Below are 21,648 nucleotides of genomic sequence, written 5' to 3' on the forward strand. Positions count from 1 at the left end.
GTTTTTCATCGGCCTTGGATTTCACCGCAATGTCGTCAATATATACTTCCATGTTATGGCCAATTAGGTCATGAAAAATGGCATTCATTGCTCTTTGATAAGTGGCACTAGCATTTTTGAGCTCGATTGGCATTACCACATATTCATATGCTCCGACATGACCTGGACATCTAAAAGTCTTTTTATGTATATCTTCTTTAACCATTTTTATCTGATTGTATCCTACTTTCCCATCCATGAAAGACATAACTTTGTGTTTGGCCATTGCATCTATAGATAAGTCGGCCATTAGCATGGGATATTCATCTTTAGGCATGGCTCCATTAATGTTTCTATAATCAACACAACACCTAACTGCTTTAGTTATAGCTTTTAATACAGGAACAATATTGGCCAACCACTCAACATATTTGGCAGGCCTAATAAATCCAGCCTTTACTAGTCTCACAATCTCCTCTTTAACCTTCACCTCGATATCCTTTGACATTCTCTGTGGTGCTTGCTTGACAGGTTTAAACCCCTCCTTGATAGGCATCCTGTGTTATACTAAGGTTGGGTCTAAACATGGCATCTCAATGTAATGCCTGAAAGTTATTTTGTGAAAAACATGTTCATTTGAGCAACATCTATATAGCATGCAATTAACAATTAAAGGCGGAAACATGCTTGTATGTGATGTGAAAATTATGTTGACACTCAAATTAACCCTCTTTTTATCAATTGTAGCAAGTATGTAAGTAGGGATCGTTCTAGGCCGGGGATTAGGAGGGATTGCAAAATCACTTGGAATTGACTCAACTATGTAAAAACAAGTTTGAAACACTAAACTAGACTCAAAGAATGCAAAACTAAACTTTAAAACACCAAAACAAACCAAAAGACTCAAAGCAGCACCAAAACACTCAAAACTGCCTTAAAAACACAATCTGGGCAGTTTTGGACACTAAGCACCAAATTGGACGAATTTGGGTTTTAACTTGAATCAAAACACTTAAAAACACAAAGTAAAACACTTACTGACTAATTTGACACTTTAAAACAAAGGGGGATTGGTTTTGGACGAATTTAAAAACAAAACAAACTTTGTAAATTAGAACAGATTGTAAAAACGAATTTGATTTAAATGGGTGAATGGAAGGCTAGCTAAGGGGTTCATCTCCACACATGTCACATTTGCATATAAAACGATCTCTAATTGCTTTTCAATAAACCATGAATTCCCAACGCCCCAAGTTAATTAGGTCCGCTTAAATTAACCTTCAGATTTTCCTAATGTTATTGAATTGGATGATTGCATACGACAACCCAAAGCATTCCCCACAAGTCCCCTACATGATTGCATAATAGAGATACAAGCAAGAATCATTAAGTTCTATGAAAACCATAAGCATTGACGAATCACTTGTTACTATGATTGCATGAAACTTATGCCAAGAATTTACTTAACACGATTGTGATCAACAACCTTTACTACTTGTGAATATAAGCTCATAACGATTAGGTGAAATTCCCTTATATCCTAGCATCAAATTCATGCATGCAAACTAAGTGTCGACCCTCAATCAACATACAAGAATAAGTTTTAATTCACATAGATAAGCAAATTGAAATCACAACTTATGAAACGCAATTAAAAGTAATCAAATCATATAGCAAGCATAATCATGGTTTCGAATCCCCCCCTAGCCAAGGGGGGTTTAGTTCCTCATACTCGCAAATAAACAAAGATAAATAAATTTAAACATTAAAACAAAGATAGAAAACACCTAGAAACGCTCCACAATCCAAGCTCCTTGAATGGCATGCACGGCTCCAAGTTGTCTTCCTTCTTCTCCTTGCAAACTCACGGCACACAAGGTATGTTTGGGTGAATGGTGTAGTGAAAATATGGTAGAGGATGGTGACTAAATGGTGCAGCAAAGGGTGGTATTTATAGGATGAAATTCGCAGCCCCTATGTAGCAAAGGAAAAGGATTTAAAAGCCTAATTTGTATAGGATAATAACACACAATCCTTGAAGGAAAAGGCTAAGGCTTTTAGAAACCAAGGGGGAAAGGAATAATCAGGTTTCTAGGAGTCCTAGAAAGGTTTGGGGCGTCACTTTTGTAGGAGAAGGGATAAGGCCTTCTAGAAAGGTTATTTTGTGGCTGATTTCTAGAAAAACAAGGGATAAGGTGTGGCACCTTTGTAGGAAAGGATTAGGTCTTCTAGAAATCCCATTTTAAGCATCCTAATCTAGTTAGAAACCCTCCTAAGTGGCTGGAATGTGGATAATTTAGGATTAGGATAAGATAAGATAGGATAAGGTTTGTTTGGATAAGATAAGCTAAGATAAGGTTATGGATGAGGTTTTGGATAAGATCCTTCTCTTGAGTTGATTCTTTGGCTTTAATTCTTCTTCTTCATGTAGGAATACTTGCTTGAGTAGGAAACTTCATTCGTCTAGGAATCCATCTTCAATTAGGACTCCTACATTGATTAGGAATCCTTCTTTATTTAGGAATCCTTCATTTAAGCCCTTTCCTACTTCAACTAGGAAACTTTGTATCTTCAATTCTTCAACTTCAAAACACATTCCTAGCTTCATCAATCCTTCAAATTCGTCCATCCCTTGTGCTACATATGCATGAACTCCATTCTAGCCCAATTTTGCTCCAAAATGCTCCAAATTGCTTCCTTTTGCTCACTTTGTCTCTAAAACCTGAAAACACATGAAAATAGCTTAAAAGACTAATTTAACTAAGAAAACACAACATAAATGCATAAGAACTAACTAACTAAGGCGCATAAATATGCTCCTATCAAATTCCCCCACACTTAGCTTTTGCTAGTCCTCGAGCAAAACAAAACGAAACAAAGTAAATAAAGGAAACAAAACGAGTAAAACACAACCTAAACCTTCCAACAATCGCCTCAGGGATTTCCAATGCACATGACATGTTAAAAATCATCATTCCCACAGATTTTAGCCATCTTTACGCTTAAGCACATACTTAATCATAGTCACTACTTATTAGTTCACAAATAACCAATTAAAACGATGTTTTGAATGTAGTAACATGCCTTAGAGAATTTGCTCAATTCCTTACTAGATATGCACTCAATTTTCACACAGAATTTCTGACTACACACCCTATACTAGTTATATGTGAGAAGATTGATGTAAATATGAAAACGAATGCTCACATATATGTATGACAAAGGAAGCACTTTCCGGAGTTAACAACATGTTTAAATATGATCTCATGAATGGAATGCTACTACTTAGATGCGAGAACCAGCGACACCATATGCTCATACCAATGTTAAACTCCACAAATTGAAACACATAACACTCAAGATTAAAGTAAAGGGTTGTAACGGGGCTTGGGGTATTGGCTAACAAAGAAGGGTAAAGGATAAACAAACGTTCTTAAAACAATAGTAAGCAAAGCAATGAAATTGACACTTAGAATTCACTTTAGAGTGCAGAAAACAACTTTAAACACAAAGGGGAATACGCATGCATATTTAGGGTCAAATGCAACTTTTTGGACCCTTTCTTCAACAATCAACACTTTTAGAACTCTTTTTCACATCTTTTCAACTCTTTTTTCATACTTTTCACATTTTTTCTTTTTCTTTTTCTTTTTCCACGAATTTCATTTTTTTTTTCTTTTTCATGCCTCATTCAAGACTTTGGCACACCCACAACAAAACTCACTTCCCCCACACTTATTTTCTGTCAATAATGACCAAAAGGAATTCATTTTGAGTCATTTATTACTATGCTTCAAGAACAAAGGTATGGATGGTCCTAATCTAGGCTAGGTAAGGATAATGTGGGTTAACAAACAACATAGGCTAAACAAGGCTCAACGGGGTTAAACCTACAAAAACAAATGCATGGAATGAAGGCTTTTTGGCTATGGTGGTACTACTAAACAACTTCATCTTGAATATGTGTTATGCAATTCAATAACATGTTTTGAATGACATTGGCATGAGTTCTAGTGTTTGGAACTAAATGATGAAACGCCTTCTAAGTAGTAACCAAGCAAAGAATAATGAGATCATGCAACGACTTTAGAAAACAAGAATGCACATATTTTAACTCTCCAAATAAACATTTAGGCTCAAGTCTCACAAGGTTGTAGCGTTTGTTTGAGTTCCTTCCTTCAAGCATGTTACAAAAACTGATTTTTTTCTTTATGATTACATGTGAAGTCATAAGTTATAACCACAACCAAGCATAAACCAAAGAGTAAATCAAACTTTCATCCATGTTTATAACTCTCTTTAACAATCATGCAATTACAAACCGAATCCTCATCATTGTGTTGGAAGGTACCCTAAGACACAAACAAACACACAAAAACAACTTTAAACCGACTCTTTTTGGGTTTTTTCAAAACTTTTTCTATTTTTTTTCTTGAATTTTCGGATTTTTTGGTAAAGCCACATAAAAACACATCAAAACTTTCTAAAAACACTTAAAAACAATGAAAAACAACCTTTGAAATGTTAGGTGGTAAAATCCTACGAATTTGACACAAAAACACTTTGTTTACCCCCCCCACACTTAAACCAAACATTGTCCTCAATGTTTCAAACATAGACTCACAGAAGAACAAGCAAATATCACAACTAGCAAACATGACAAATATGGCAAAGTAAAAGCAATAAAGAGTAGGGTTTAGAAACGCAAATCTGATTATGATGCCGGAGCTTCCTAGGTCCTCTTTAGTTGCATGGGTTGCCTCCCAAGAAGCGCTTGCTTTAACGTCTTCCAGCCGGACGATGCTCCATTGAAGGTTTATGGAACCCCACAGCATGGAGGGGTGTTTCCACAACCTAACCTACGAAATACTTCATTCTTTGGGTCCTTGAATGGGATGGGATAATGATCCTTTCTATTTGTCATGTTTTGCTTCTCTAAATCAACACGAACTCTCCCATTACGTTGTCTTCGATTTGGTACCTGCACCATACAAGGTAACAACCTATTAGTTGAAATGGGAATCGAAATTAGAATAGGTGGCTTACCTTTGTACGGCAAAGAAGTGGTAGCACTATGGACAAATTCACAAGGGTTGCACTTGGGCAGATTTGATGATTTCAAGGTTGGGGCCGTGCACTCTTTGTTGTTCACTCCAATTCCTTCCTCGATGGTGGGTTGTGGTACATTCTTGTTGACTAGTGTTGAACATTCCTGCCCTATATTATCAATTACATTAATAGCACAACAAGAACGAACATCATTAGTATTCTCAACCGATTCAGAAATCTTAAAGTTAATCATATCACCACCAAAGGCCATAGTTACTGCTCCCTTGGCCACGTCAATCTTGGTTTGAGCTGTTTTCATGAAAGGACGTCCAAGTAAGAGTGGTGATGATGGAGAGTGTACCGAATCTTCCATGTCAAGCACATAAAAATCTGCAGGAAAAATCAAATGGTCTACCTGCACCAAAACATCCTCCAAAATTCCTTTGGGGTATGCATTAGATCGATCGGCTAATTGAATAATAACACCATCATTTTTAAGCTTTCCTAGATTCATGGATGCATAAACAGAATATGGCATGACATTTATAGATGCACCTAAATCTAACATAGCATTATCAAACCTCGCATTGCCAATAACACAAGGGATAGTGAAACTACCTGGATCTTTGCATTTAGGTGGTAACTTTCTTTGCAACAATGCAGATACATTCTCACTTACGTGTACCACCTCTTTCTCCCGAATCCGTTTCCTTGTTGTACAAAGCTTCTTAAAAAACTTGGCATACTTCGGGATTTGCTTTATAGCATCGAGGAGAGGGATATTGACATGCACCTTTCTAAACGTCTCAAGAACGTCTTGTTCCTCTTCTTCGTTCTTGGCTTGCAAAAATCTGCTAGGAAAGGGTACATCCGGAGGAATAACATTAGAATTAACTTGAATTATACCTTCCTTACCCTTATTGGCCGAATTGGATAGCCTTGGTGGTTGCGGCAAGGATTGCTCAATCCTTGCCGTGGCCTTTGCTTGGTCCATCTCCTCAATTTGCATCTTCTCGTCCTCCTTGGGGGCAGATTTGGATGGTTTTGGCTCGGTTCCTACTTCTTTTCCGCTTCTTAGCGTGATAGCCTTTGCAGATTCGAATCCACCTTTCGGATTGACCACCGTTGAGCTAGGCAACCTTCCTTGCTCACGAAATTGCCCTATGAACTCAGCAATTTGTCCCACTTGCTTCTCCAAGTTGTCCACCCTCCTATCTTGGATTTGCCTCTCTTTGGCTTGAGTTTGGACTTCTTGCGTCAAAGTAGTAAGTAATTGAAAAATCTTATCATTATCACTTGAATTACCTGCATTGCTTTGGGCAGGTTGTGCTTGGGCTTGTGGTGGTGCCAACGGCTTTTGATAGAAACCCTGGGGTTGTTGCCTAAATCCGCTTTGTTGTTGGCCTTGTTGGGGGTCTCGCCAGTTGAAATTCGGATGATCACGCCAACCGGGATTGTAAGTATTGGAAAACGGATCACCACGTGATTGGTATTGGTTGCCATATCCCACAACATTGAGTGTCTCCCACCCTCCATTCTCTATCAATTGGGGGCACTTGTCCGTATGGTGGTTTTGCATGGAACATACGCCACAAGAAGCTACGGTTTTGACTTTTGAACCTTCCACCACCTGAGAAAGCAACATAGTAAGGTTAGCCATTTGATTTTGAAGTTCGATTGTGGCACTTACCTCATTGACTTGATGTTGCTGTGGCATGCTCCTTTGTCCAACACCTTCGTATTGTTGAGCGTTCAACGCTCGATTAGCAATCAACATATTTGCAGCCGTAGGGGTCTTGTCCACCAATGCTCCTCCCGCTGAGGCATCTAACATTTTCCGTTCGATTGGTAGAAGTCCCTCGTAGAAATATTGTAAAAGAAGCTCCTCCTTCATTTGATGCTGTGGACATGAAGCAACAAGAGATTTAAAACGTTCGTAATACGTAGGAAAAGACTCACCTTCATCTTGTTGAATTCCACTTATCCTTTTTCGTAGGAGGATGACTCGAGAAGTTGGGAAAAACTTCTCCAAGAAAGCTCGTTTCATGCTCTCCCATGATGTGACAATTCCGGGAGCCAATTCGTACAACCAATCTTTCGCCTTCTCTAGGAGAGAAAAGGGAAAGGCCTTCATCTTCAAGATGCTCTCATCCACGTTCACCGGAGTCATGCTTGAGAAAACGACTTCAAACTCCTTCAAATGCTTGTTCGGATCTTCCATGGACAGCCCATGGTACTTCGGAATGTGATGTAACAAGCTTGACTTCAATTCGAACTCGGCAGTTTTGTCCGGAGCCGCCCTAGGGTATTGGATACATAAGGGTGCGGCATTATCCAATCCCGACGCGGAAAGCTCCTTGATTGTTCGGTTGTCCGCTGCCATGTTTTCCACTTCCTCTTCAAATTCAGAAACGGACTCCGAACTTGCACTTGATTCACAAGGTTCCGGGTTCTTCCTCTTTCGTCTCAACTCACGCTCAAAATCGTCGTCAAAGTCTAAAATATGTTCGTGAACCGGATTAGCACTCCGAGTCATAAACAAGTACCTAAAATAAGAAACAAAATAACAAACTCAGAATCTGGAACGAATTAAAACTGAAATAAAACAATCCAAGGGATTAGCAAAGTTGCTAATCCCCGGCAACGGCGCCAAAAATTTGATGTGAAAATTATGTTGACACTCAAATTAACCCTCTTTTTATCAATTGTAGCAAGTATGTAAGTAGGGATCGTTCTAGGCCGGGGATTAGGAGGGATTGCAAAATCACTTGGAATTGACTCAACTATGTAAAAACAAGTTTGAAACACTAAACTAGACTCAAAGAATGCAAAACTAAACTTTAAAACACCAAAACAAACCAAAAGACTCAAAGCAGCACCAAAACACTCAAAACTGCCTTAAAAACACAATCTGGGCAGTTTTGGACACTAAGCACCAAATTGGACGAATTTGGGTTTTAACTTGAATCAAAACACTTAAAAACACAAAGTAAAACACTTACTGACTAATTTGACACTTTAAAACAAAGGGGGATTGGTTTTGGACGAATTTAAAAACAAAACAAACTTTGTAAATTAGAACAGATTGTAAAAACGAATTTGATTTAAATGGGTGAATGGAAGGCTAGCTAAGGGGTTCATCTCCACACATGTCACATTTGCATATAAAACGATCTCTAATTGCTTTTCAATAAACCATGAATTCCCAACGCCCCAAGTTAATTAGGTCCGCTTAAATTAACCTTCAGATTTTCCTAATGTTATTGAATTGGATGATTGCATACGACAACCCAAAGCATTCCCCACAAGTCCCCTACATGATTGCATAATAGAGATACAAGCAAGAATCATTAAGTTCTATGAAAACCATAAGCATTGACGAAGCACTTGTTACTATGATTGCATGAAACTTATGCCAAGAATTTACTTAACACGATTGTGATCAACAACCTTTACTACTTGTGAATATAAGCTCATAACGATTAGGTGAAATTCCCTTATATCCTAGCATCAAATTCATGCATGCAAACTAAGTGTCGACCCTCAATCAACATACAAGAATAAGTTTTAATTCACATAGATAAGCAAATTGAAATCACAACTTATGAAACGCAATTAAAAGTAATCAAATCATATAGCAAGCATAATCATGGTTTCGAATCCCCCCCTAGCCAAGGGGGGTTTAGTTCCTCATACTCGCAAATAAACAAAGATAAATAAATTTAAACATTAAAACAAAGATAGAAAACACCTAGAAACGCTCCACAATCCAAGCTCCTTGAATGGCATGCACGGCTCCAAGTTGTCTTCCTTCTTCTCCTTGCAAACTCACGGCACACAAGGTATGTTTGGGTGAATGGTGTAGTGAAAATATGGTAGAGGATGGTGACTAAATGGTGCAGCAAAGGGTGGTATTTATAGGATGAAATTCGCAGCCCCTATGTAGCAAAGGAAAAGGATTTAAAAGCCTAATTTGTATAGGATAATAACACACAATCCTTGAAGGAAAAGGCTAAGGCTTTTAGAAACCAAGGGGGAAAGGAATAATCAGGTTTCTAGGAGTCCTAGAAAGGTTTGGGGCGTCACTTTTGTAGGAGAAGGGATAAGGCCTTCTAGAAAGGTTATTTTGTGGCTGATTTCTAGAAAAACAAGGGATAAGGTGTGGCACCTTTGTAGGAAAGGATTAGGTCTTCTAGAAATCTCATTTTAAGCATCCTAATCTAGTTAGAAACCCTCCTAAGTGGCTGGAATGTGGATAATTTAGGATTAGGATAAGATAAGATAGGATAAGGTTTGTTTGGATAAGATAAGCTAAGATAAGGTTATGGATGAGGTTTTGGATAAGATCCTTCTCTTGAGTTGATTCTTTGGCTTTAATTCTTCTTCTTCATGTAGGAATACTTGCTTGAGTAGGAAACTTCATTCGTCTAGGAATCCATCTTCAATTAGGACTCCTACATTGATTAGGAATCCTTCTTTATTTAGGAATCCTTCATTTAAGCCCTTTCCTACTTCAACTAGGAAACTTTGTATCTTCAATTCTTCAACTTCAAAACACATTCCTAGCTTCATCAATCCTTCAAATTCGTCCATCCCTTGTGCTACATATGCATGAACTCCATTCTAGCCCAATTTTGCTCCAAAATGCTCCAAATTGCTTCCTTTTGCTCACTTTGTCTCTAAAACCTGAAAACACATGAAAATAGCTTAAAAGACTAATTTAACTAAGAAAACACAACATAAATGCATAAGAACTAACTAACTAAGGCGCATAAATATGCTCCTATCAGTATGCACTCAAAACAAAACATTACCCATGAAATTCAAAGCCTAGTAGTTAGGTGAACCAAGACTCAACTCAAAACAAAGTGAGTTAAGAAATTTATACCTTTGTTGATTCCTCTTTGCATAAGCAAATGATAATCACCCAAGAGATAGGGCCTTCATTCCTTGCTTCTTAGCTCTATGGATTTGGATGGAATAATTGGTTTCTCCAAGTTCTCAAAGTTGAGAACCTCTAAGTCTCCACACCAAGGAAGGATTGATGAAGAAATGAGTGACCTAGAGGAAGTAAGATTGCTAGCTATGTTCCTCTAGGGTGGCCGGCCTCTTAGAGAGCAAAGAGAGCTTTTTTTCTCATCTTTTCTCCCAAAAGAAACCCTAATGAAGAAAAGGCTATAAAGTCATATTTATACCTACCTTCATTGGAGTGGCAAACTTGTAATAAGTCCAAAACCCACTCCATTATTAATATGGCCGGCCATAGGGTGTTATTGGGTTGTTTGGGCCTTTGTGAATATTTAGTTATTAAGTTGTCATACAACTTAAGTCAATGGGCTTGACGTTCGAAGCCTATTGGGCCTTAAGGCCCAAAACTAACCCTAGGTCTTTTAACGAACTTTATTCGTTTGATTAATTAACATATTAATTAATCCTTGCCATAAATAATTAAACCATTTAATTATTCTTACTCATCTCCATTGTTTCTTCAATCTTTACCTTACACGGTGTATGATCCATTAGGAACCTTTTAGCGAGGCAGTGGGCGATTAGAACTCTTTCAAATCGATTGTGAATTGAAACTTACTTGCAATTCTCCCTTTAGTGATTATACACGTTTAGGGCTTCCACAAACCATGAGTGACACCTAGCAGTATGTCATGGTTACCCAAGCTAATCAGAAGAGGTGGAGAACCTATTCAGTTTAGGATTACAATGCAATACAGTCTTTCTCTAATACAATACTCTTGGCCACATTGTTTGGATTGATAGTTTATTCATGTCTACTATCCAATGTGATTCATTTACTTCTATGATTACCTTGAATGTGATTTGGAATGACTTCCTAAATCTTATTCATACTCTGGCTAGAGATTCTTAATCATATCATAGAGTATTCTCCCTCAAACGGTTTGAAGGTTAGAGATCCCTTGTTGCGCATTCACTTGCCTCCATGGCTAAGTGGCTTAACCCCAACTATGCCGTGGACACCCTCTGATGGAGTGACTTTGACATAGTCAAAGATCAAGGACTTAACCACAAGACAATTATGATGCCTCAGGTCAAAGGACTACTTTGCATTATCCCAACCATGAGTTCTCATGTGACATGAGTATGAGAACTCCTCGTTGATCGTGTTCAGTGGACTCATTCGCTATTGAGCACCTACATGCTTGTCTTGGTGTCAATCACACCAATGACTCGAGACCAGTCACTCTCCATGAGAGAAGACACAGCACGTACTGATCTTAACGGACTGTCAATGCCCAATTGGCAATCCTATGATCAGGAACGTTTAGGATATGTATACGAAAGAGAATGGTCTCATAAATCTAACTTGTTTAAATTACATTCTCCTAATTACATATTCCTTGGACTTATCGTTTAAGCATATAACATTTATATGAGACGGCTTAAAACAATAATCTTTGCCCTTGATATTAAACTAGATTAGTTTAACATGTGAAATGTCCGTAAAGTATCATCACATGATTGGTTTTAGGGCACATTTCCAACAATGCAAAGCAAAACAATCTTTGAATTCATGCAGCAAGTTAACAATCCCTGCCCGATCTTCAGTTTTCAACAAACCACTGATCTGTATAGGTCTTGGATCGTCCTCCATTCCTAGATCGATGGTCTCTAAAGGATCTTCCACCTCTGGGGCTGGTTTATCAGGCTTTGCACACAAAAACTCAACCAGCTCTAGACTCTCAGGCAACTCTTCCGGCCCGTCCAAGTCATATATACACTCAGCTATATGGATGGCTGCTTCTAGCTCTTTCCCAAAACAATCCTCTTTATTCATCTGGCTACTTGAGGCTTCCCTGCTCCACTCATTTTCCTCTTCGGATGAGCTTTCCCTTTCCTGTTTTTTCTCTTTCCCATATACCAACAGTCTTTTTATTAAGGACCTGAATGCAATCATTTGATTTTTCCTATTCTGCTTTGACATTTAAAGGTGCTGAGGAGTCGGGATGATATAGGGCCGATCACATTCTTCCCTTGTAAGAGCTAGCCCTTGTTCTAAAAGCTTTGCAATGTTGGCTGTAGGGAGAAATAGCCGTGATTCAACCTCTATCATCTCGCAGAATCCAAGTCATGCTTCTCCTTCCTCATGGTAGACGGCTACTGGTTGGTGTAAGGTAGATGGCACATAGAGACTCTGATGAATCCAATCTCTACCTAGCAAAGCTCCATAAGTGGAAGTGTTGTCCACAACAAAACAAGCCAGCATAATTTGTTTTGATCCTAAGTCCACCTCTAACGGCAGTATCCCATGTGTCCTGGTGATGGCTTCGGAGAAACTGGAAACTGTAAGATCGGTAGGAATAAGATCTTCTTTACTCCTACACATCTTCTTCATCTGCTTGTATGACAGCACATTAACTGTAGCCCCACCATCGATCAAGACCCTTTTGAAAGGTATTCCCTCCAGGTGTGCAGTTACATATATGGGCTTGAGATGGCTAGCCAGGCTTGAACTTGGGCGGACAAAAACCATCTTATCCTAGTATATCCTCTCAAGCTTCTTTATTGATGTTTTGGGCAATCCAGTTTGGTTAGGTTTTCTTTGCCTTGTATTCTCAACGCTAACATGCGCCATCATGGGTTCTGTTGCCAGGTAATCACCTTCCATGACAGGAGGTTAATCATGCTCGGCGCGAAACATGGCTGATAAAACATATGTCATGTTTACGTGGAAGTCACTGGGTCCAGGTACATTTCCCTCCTTGCCCCCTATGTGGTTCATAAACCCATCTAACCAAGCTTGTGATTCTTCAGCCAATATCAATTAAGGCACCGCCTCTTCTCAAGTTATGCCGAAGTTCTGCACCTGTACTAGGCTTTCACAAAGTGTATCAACCAATATTAATGAGGGTATTCCTCTCTCGAGCGAGATTGTTCCGAAACAGCTTGGTTCTATGTTCCACTTAGGTGTTGGCATCATTACCATATCCTCCTGAGCCCTTCTTAGGATTCTATATTTTCCTGGGTGAAAGCTCGGTGGCGTATGGTTTCCTTCCCCTTCAGTCTTGCTACTAGCTTTCTCTACCTCCTTCTTGGTTCTCCAACGAATTTGATTTTTTCCTTCATCAGGTACCCTGTTTACCCCTCCATTTTTAGAGGTATCCAAGGTGGTGGGGACTTTCAATGAGTTCATGTGAGCTTTATGTTGCCTTTGGACTCTCCTGATCATGGAAGTTCTCATATCTTTAACGGGCTTTCCGTCCTTTCCAACTACATACCATCTCTACCCAAGTCAGGCAACATTCTTTTTAGTGACTGGGTTCACTATTTTCTCTTTTATTCTAACATCACTGGCATAACTTGGTTGAGGTGACCTTACGTCTACCCACCTTGGTGTTTCGGCCTTCTTGTCATCTACTTCTTCTGAAGCTTTGTAGTTTTTGAACACTTCTGACAAGTTCTTTGGTTAAGAGTCTCCTCCCAACCTCTGGAAGACGCTCCGAGAGGTTTCTTTTTTATCTACCCACATGATACATCTTCAGGATTCCTGCTTTTCTATTTCTCTTCTCTTGATCAATTCCTGATCGAGGATAGCTCCTGCAGCTGGTACTTCTAGCTCGCACTCACATTGACATTTATTGCACAAAACCACTCTTTTGATTATTGTTGCCTTAGGCTTTTCAAGTAGCTTGATAGCTCATTCAGTTGGCCTATCAATTTGTCGCATTTCAGCTCTTACTTCCTCGATGGCTTTTTCTTTCCTTTTCTCTACCCATGTTAAATTGATCATGTTCGCGAGGGCTTGTAGAAAAGGATCAGCACCTGTTACTGTATTAGCTTGAGATTTTCCCAATGTTTGCATTATTTCTAGCTTGTATTGCCCTCTGTTATTCAATGAAAACGACAAGGGGTCAGACATTTCGGGCTTCTTGATCTCATTCAAAGCTAACTGGCTGGCTCTGGTTTCTTCCTTGTTCTTTTCCTTATCCCCTTCTTCTTTTAGTAGAGGGAATAAGGACATAATTGGTTCCTTCGTGGGGCTAGTCTGGTTTGCTGCCCTTCCAACATTATCATCTTCTGGAGTATAGTGCTTCTGATTTGACCTATTCTGTGGATCTATGGAACAGTCTTTGTCCATTTCTTCTTTAGCTCCCCCAAAGTTTCTCTCCATATTTAGAGTACTTCTCTCCAGTCTTTTCAAGATAGTCATCAGGGTAGCTTGTAGATCTTCTTTTGTAACCCTCTCCTTTGATTTTTCAGAAGAGGTCAGACTTTCTGTCAAGATAGGTCCTTGTAAATCTTCGAAGAGATTTGTCATGCTAGATCTTAGTGTGAGTGGGGCAGTTTTTGCATTGATCCCCATTCGAAGGTTTGTTCCTTCTTTCGCCTTCTTGGCATACAAGATTTGGTCCCACTCGGCGTGCCAAAACTATGTTCGAGCAGGAATATCACTGGTGGGCGTTCTTAGCTCGAGCACACAGCTCCTCGAGGAGTTGGCACTTTAGTTGATTGTCGATCTCCTGCTCGTTACAATGCTGCAAGAGGAGAACAAAGTTAGTTTTGAAAAGGTGCCTTTGCAGAGCCTTAGGTATAGACTTGGAAGCTCACAATCAAAACTAACTTTAAGTGCTTAGGCGTGCCACTGCCATCTCTGTATGGCAGATGTAAAACAAGTGTATTTAAGCTAATTACTTAGGCCCCAAGTTACTCTGACTTCTTGTAATCAAATGATTATCGTAGATGGGTTAAGTTTACATTAAGTTCTTTTTTATGCCTTAAAGTCAAGGACTTTTGTTCATCTTGTATGCTTTAAAGAGCGAATATCCAAATCTGGCTGAATGGTTTTATTTCAATAGTAATGCCCAAATGATACGCTTTGAACCACTAGAAGATTGGAAATAACTTGGATATATATATCGAAGATACATGTTAATACTAGATCTATTAAGTAAGGAACAAAACAAAAGGAGTCGGGCTAGATTTAACCTTGTCAGGCAAAGTTGAATCTTGCACAACGTCACTTCTTTATAAGTACAAAGGTTTGGGGAGAAAAAAAGAGTGAATGGTGAGCAGGTTGAACATAAGAGAATCGATACTACTGTGGTTGAAAGAGTAGCAGAGCTATTAAACTAGACAAAATATGGCTTTTGTGAGGGATGATCTTGAAAAGGATTGAGGTTAAGGGCTGACTACAGCTTCGCATGCAAATCTGGCTTGAGCAGAGTTTGTGTATTTGTTTGTTTGATTGGTTGAGTGTCTTTGTCTCTAGGCCTTCTTCCTCCTTTTATAGCTGAATTAGCCTGACTACTTGCAACTTGGCTCTTGCCCGAAAGCAACTAAGGGGTAGTGACTCATCAGTAATTTATGTACTCTGCCATTCAGAAAGTGCTTTTGGGCTGAGAGTAGGCTGATTTCCATCAAATGTCACTTCTTTCAAGCTACTAGCCTTTGTATTTAATGTGGAATCATCACTTTACCTTGGGCTGGGCGAATGGATTTGATGTTGGGCCTTCAGGCAGAGTCATGTCTTCTGGGCTTCCTTTTGGGCTTCTCTTCCTCCAGCTCAAAGTTCAAATATTAACCCAAATAATGACATTGGAATTTCACACAAAGGGAGACTCAGAATCGAAGGCAGCATACCTGAACTGATAAATTGCATCTAGGACACATAACAGCCTACCTTAGGGAGTGAGTTTTCAGTTGTAGCATCAGGTGATAACGGCCGATAACTCAATGCCTTCTCCAAATCATGACGTACCAAAAATTGGTCCTGTAATTGTTTTCTAAGATCCAAAATCTACAAAAGAAGGAAACTATAAATCACTGGATGCACATACATATCTTTTTATACATATTTATTTAATTTAAAGAATATCTTACTTGTATAAGGTGAAATATTTGGCTCCTGACTTAAACAAGTTTTAAGGTCAAAATTCGTAGTTTCAAAATATCTTCCCATTTCATTCTATGAAACAAAACAGGATTAAGAGATTTTTTTTACCACTGAATCTGACATTTTGTCCTATTGAGACACCCTAGTGGAAAAGAAAAAATTCTAAAATAAATAAATAAATAAAACATTAAAAAAAAAACGGACAAGGATTGTTTGCCCTCCACTTCCGATGTCCTCCCCGTGCCCTCCTGTTTGTGTGGTCACGGTTAAGCCACTTCAACATTTTATATTACTATTCATTTTTGTCTTATTATATATATGAAAAAAACAATATAAAATGTTGATGTGACTTAACCGTGACCACACAAAACAGGAGGGCACGGGAAGTGGAGGGCTGACAATCCTCGTCCAAAAGAAACCTCTTATCGTTTTCAATCTGTCAGGAGCTTGGAGGGTTTTATTCACTTCATCTTTCTCAAGTTTTCTTTTAACTGGTTCACTGTCAGTAAAGAAAAGTTGTTAGAATACGGAATGAAGAAAATTGAGACCCTTTGATAACTGTTTCGTTTACAGTTTTCAGTTTTCTTTTAACTGGATTCTCACTCCTGGTAAAAAACCAGTTCATTTTTTGAGAGAAATTGCATGTCCAATTGGAAAAATTACCAAAAAAACTTATGGAAATTGCTTGCAGAAAATGCCTGAAGGATGAACTTATATGGTGAAACAATTATTTTCCTGTTATCTTTTTGCAGTTAAAACAAATTGACCGGTATCTACATTGCAGAAGAAGGAAATGGTAAACTAATATTGGAATTCAAAAAAGGGTAAGAAAAATAAAGAAGAAAATGGAAAATTACCTGTTGGAACTAGGAATGGGCAAATACCCATTGGTTATGGGTAACCGCGGTTACCCATCCATTTAAATTAAACGGTTATGGTTATGGGTAACTGTTTAGATAAATAAACGGTTATGGGTATAACCGTTTACCCCCGAAATTTAAATGAGCGGTTATGGATATTAACCACGGTTATAAATGGGTAACCGTTTACCTATTTATTTTATATATGTAAAATTAACAAAAACCATGTTCCCTATCAGACAAAACTTAGATGAATGCTATTGACTATAGTGCATGATTTATGTAGCATAAAACCTATATGATGTGCTCAATAACTTATATTTCTATTGCTCCAATTTTTAATACAAGCCTACAAAGCATAAAACCTTTTTGGCAAGCCACACACTGTTTGGCACTTGCCAACATGCATCATTTTATTTTTTTACACTATGCTAATTACAAGTGCATATTGATTATGTCTGTAACATATATATGCTTATATGCCGAGACATAGCCACCACGGTTTTACATGAAATATCGTCCGTAAACTATTATTTCAATTATTGGAAAAGTATAAGAACTTAAAAAATTAAAATACGGAAATGTGTGATGAATATACCTATAACGGTGTTTAATTGTCAAAAAGAAAACAATTTTTTTTTAAAATTTTCAAGTTGTTAAAAAACATGTAGACGGGTGAAAAAGGGGAAATGGTAAAAAAAAAAAAAAAAAAAAAAAAAAAAGATAAACGGGTTAAAAATGGTAAATGGGTAAATGGGTATTAAACGGTTACAGTTAAATGAGTATGCGGTTATGGGTATGGTTAACCGTTTATAAACGGTTATGGGTATGGGTATAACTGTTTAGGCAATTACCCAACGGGTAAACGGTTATGCGGGTATGAAAACAGTTATAGGTAAATAACTGCTGTTACCCGCCCGCCATAACCGGTGCCCATCCCTAGTTGGAACGCTTGTGTTTTGAAACTCCCTCCATGAATTTGAACAGCTTCAGATTACTATCACCTTCCCACTTTTCTTCCTGCATAATAAGATCAAAACTTTGCTTGTCCACTTCCAAAAATTCAGTAAAACGGCATTAAATGCAGAAGAAGCCAAACTTTGAGAAATCGATAAGTACCTGAACGGAAAAAAAACATAGCTGCCGAGATAAACATAAAAAAATATATATAAAATGTGAAACAGTATAAACTCTGATGGGAAGAAATAGAAAGGACTTGGATTGTCTGCCATCCCATTTTGGTGCCTTCCCCGTGCTCTTCTGTTTTGTGTGGTCGCGGTTAAGTCACGTCAATATTTTATATTGTTTTTTTATAAAAATAATAAAACAAAAAGAAATAATAATATAAGATGTTGACGTGGCTTAATCGTGACCACATAAATAGGAGGGTAAACCTGGCATTCGTGTCGTGTTTTCCGTGTTCGTGTCGTTTTCGTGTCATACCCGATATCTTAACGGGTCGTGTCGTGTAACACCCGTTAAAATAAACAGGTAAAATGACCCGACCCGAAATCGACCCGATAATATTAACAGGTAATATGACCCGACCCGTTACCCGTTAAGGAAAATATATTTTAAACCAATAAATAATCAAATGAAAAACATAATACTAAATAAGTATATACATTCCATATTATCACATCCAAAACATAAAAACGCAATTTTGTTTTAAGTATATTTTCGCTTACCTAAAGTCTTTAATAGTTTTTTAATTAATGTAGAAGTGTAAAAAAATATAGAAAAAATATATAAACACTCGTAATAACAAGCTTTTTTCAACGATCCAACCGTCAAACTTATTTGTACACATTCCAAGATTGCATACGTAAAAAATTGTAAAAAAACAAACATTCAAATATTACGTAACGGAACAAAAGTTATCGACGGTTATAAACAAAAAATCACAATTTAACGGTTATTTTAGCTCCGATTTTGATGATTTTTTACAGATACACTCCTCGACCCTATAAGAATGTAATGAATAAATTTGATCTTTAATTTAAAGTATTTACACTAGTAGATACCACAAAAACTTATTTTATACTTAATAGAAGTATAATATTAACTCTAAGTGTTTGTTTAATCTACTGTTTTGACGCAATATGCATTCTACCAAACTTTTTTCAACGATCCAACCGTCAAACTTATTTGTACACATTCTGAGATCGCATACATAAAAAATCGTAAAAAACAAACATTCAGAGATTACGTAACGGAACAAAAGTTTTCGACGGTTATAAACGAAAAATCACAATTTAACGGTTATTTTAGCTCCGATTTTGATGATTTTTTACAGATACACTCCTCGACCCTATAAGAATGTAATGAATAAATATGATCTTTAATTTAAAGTATTTACACTAATGGATACCACAAAATCTTTTTTTATACTTAATAGAAGTATAATATTAACTTTTAGTGTTTGTTTAATCTACTATTTTGACGCAATATGCATTCTACGAAACTTTTTTTAACGATCCAACCGTCAAAATTATTTGTACACATTCCAAGATTTCATACGTAAAAAATCGTAAAAAAGAAACATTCAGAGATTACGTAACGGAACAAAAGTTATCAACGGTTATAAACAAAAAATCACAATTTAACGGTTATTTTAGCTCCGATTTTGATGATTTTTTACAGATACACTCCTCCACCCTATATGAATGTAATGAATAAATTTGATCTTTAATTTAAAGTATTTACACTAGTGGATACCACAAAAACTTATTTTATACTTAATAGAAGTATAATATTAACTCTAAGTGTTTGTTTAATCTACCGTTTTGATGCAATATGCATTCTACGAAACTTTTTTCAACGATCCAACCGTCAAACTTATTTGTACACATTCCGAGATTGCAAACGTAAAAAATGGTAAAAAACAAACATTCAGAGATTACGTAACGGAACAAAAGTTTTCGACGGTTATAAACGAAAAATCACAAGTATTTACATTTTGATGATTTTTTACATATACACTCCTCGACCCTATAAGAATGTAATGAATAAATTTGATCTTTAATTTAAAGTATTTACATTTTTTATATATGAGTGATTGTATATATATTTTTTTACATTTTTTACACTTCTACAATAATTATTATTAATTTTATTAATTTTGCCCTCAAATAAAAAACATTATTCATGAGGGTTTGAAGGATTTTAAAAATCTAAACGATAATATAAGTGTAACAATTATCTATTCGTGAAGGAATAATGATAAATCACGAGTGTTTATATATTCTTTCACATTTTTCATACTTGTATGTATGTCTTCTTAGTTCTTGCATATACAAATACTATACTAGTATATTTTAATTTTGGACAAGAATATGTTATGTAAAATTTATCCTAGTAATGATAATAAGGAACTCTCATAATAAAAATAAATAATGACTAAACCTTTTTTTTATTTTTTTATAATTTATATAGAACAATAATACAAAACTATATATTTAATATAGAATATATTGTATATATTAATATGACTATTGTATTTTATAATAAATCTTTTAGTAATTAAACTTTAAAATTATTAAAATAATTTTTTTCTTAACGGGTCGAAACGGGTTACCCACGTGTTACCCGCGTGTATACCTGTTAAGAACCTGTTATTAACGGGTTCTTAACGGGTCACCCGATAGTGACCCGATAAGTTATCGTGTTGACCCGAAACCAGTTATTTTCGTGTCGTTTTCGTGTCGTGTCAAAAACTGCCAGGTCTAAGTATTAGTAAGATTATATTTTCCAATGAAATTAGATAAAAGGAATAACTTGAGCAGCAACTAGCAATCTAGTTCAAAACCAAGAGAGTGTGGGGCGCCAAAACCTAGAAGAAATACATACAGGGTTGGGATTTGGACCCCATCCAGATCCTCACATCCTATTCATTTATTGTACATTGTGCGGTTATAAGTCATTTTGAATTTTTTTATTTAAAATTAAACACAAATAGTATTTAACAAAAGTTAACCACTCGATATACAATAAATGGATATAATGTGAGGAACGCTAGAATCCTCACAAACAACAACAACAACAAAAATAAAAAATAAAAACCCGGAGAGGAACATCACAAAGAGGACCTAGAGAGGATCCTCATCCGGGTACAAGGAACGGCAACAAAACCAAATGTAGTTTTGTTTTAGGTCAAGCCAATGAGGCATCGTCCCAATTCTAAACCTGGTTTAGGGGGCTGCCTTTTCTTCTTCTAATCCTGCCTCTCATTTTACGGACAATATTTTCCATTTTAAAATACAATGGCATGGCACAAAAATAAACACCCAGCTAAAGCCCACAAATAATATACATAACTTGGGACTTGGGATCCGGCTTCAGTACCACTAAGTGCTCCGAATGTTTAAGCCGTTAAATTTAATTTCTATAACTATTCGATTTTATATTTTCAATCCCTTTCATTCAATATTTATATCACTCAGTGTTAAGGCCCATTCATTAAAAAAGAAGTGCACATCATTCAATACACCAAACGTAAAAAGTCATTCAATGCACATTAACTAATTGTCGATTAACGTGCTTGTATAAGATTCCGTTGGTGTTGGGTCGAGACATTGTCCACACATCAACCCTGCCCTGCCCTCCCCTTGCTTAGGTTAGCCTAGGTCGGAAAGTAGGGTAAAACAATGAATTAGGATTAAGATATATTTAAGATTCGATTCCTTCAATGTAATTGTCTATCCATCACAAATCACGTTTATAGTATCTTGATTAGGTATGACGAAGGCCTAAATGGTGAATTCACAACTGAATTTCACACTGATTACTTTCATTTTCTCCACTCATTTTCTCCACAACTTTTTACCACCGAGAGTGTCGTTGGCGTAAATAGTCCCTAATGGCGAATTCACAACCGAGCAGCAGCAAAAGGGTTAT

General features: G+C 37.1%; 1 protein-coding gene across 1 annotated transcript; it reads right to left on the minus strand.

The window, feature by feature from the left end:
* Positions 1 to 12,127: 12,127 nt before the first annotated feature.
* LOC139196078 (uncharacterized) lies at positions 12,128 to 12,532 on the minus strand. The gene has a single exon (XM_070821741.1). The coding sequence runs from the start codon at positions 12,530 to 12,532 to the stop codon at positions 12,128 to 12,130; it is 405 nt and encodes a 134-aa protein (XP_070677842.1).
* Between the last annotated feature and the right edge of the window lie 9,116 nt (positions 12,533 to 21,648).

This window comes from Malus domestica, chromosome 05 (genome assembly GCF_042453785.1).
Source record: "Malus domestica chromosome 05, GDT2T_hap1".
Classification (NCBI taxonomy): domain Eukaryota; kingdom Viridiplantae; phylum Streptophyta; class Magnoliopsida; order Rosales; family Rosaceae; genus Malus; species Malus domestica.

Bases quoted from the DNA above. Each gene is read 5' to 3' on its own strand.
- LOC139196078 (XM_070821741.1), bottom strand. From the start codon at position 12,532: ATGGTTTTTGTCCGCCCAAGTTCAAGCCTGGCTAGCCATCTCAAGCCC.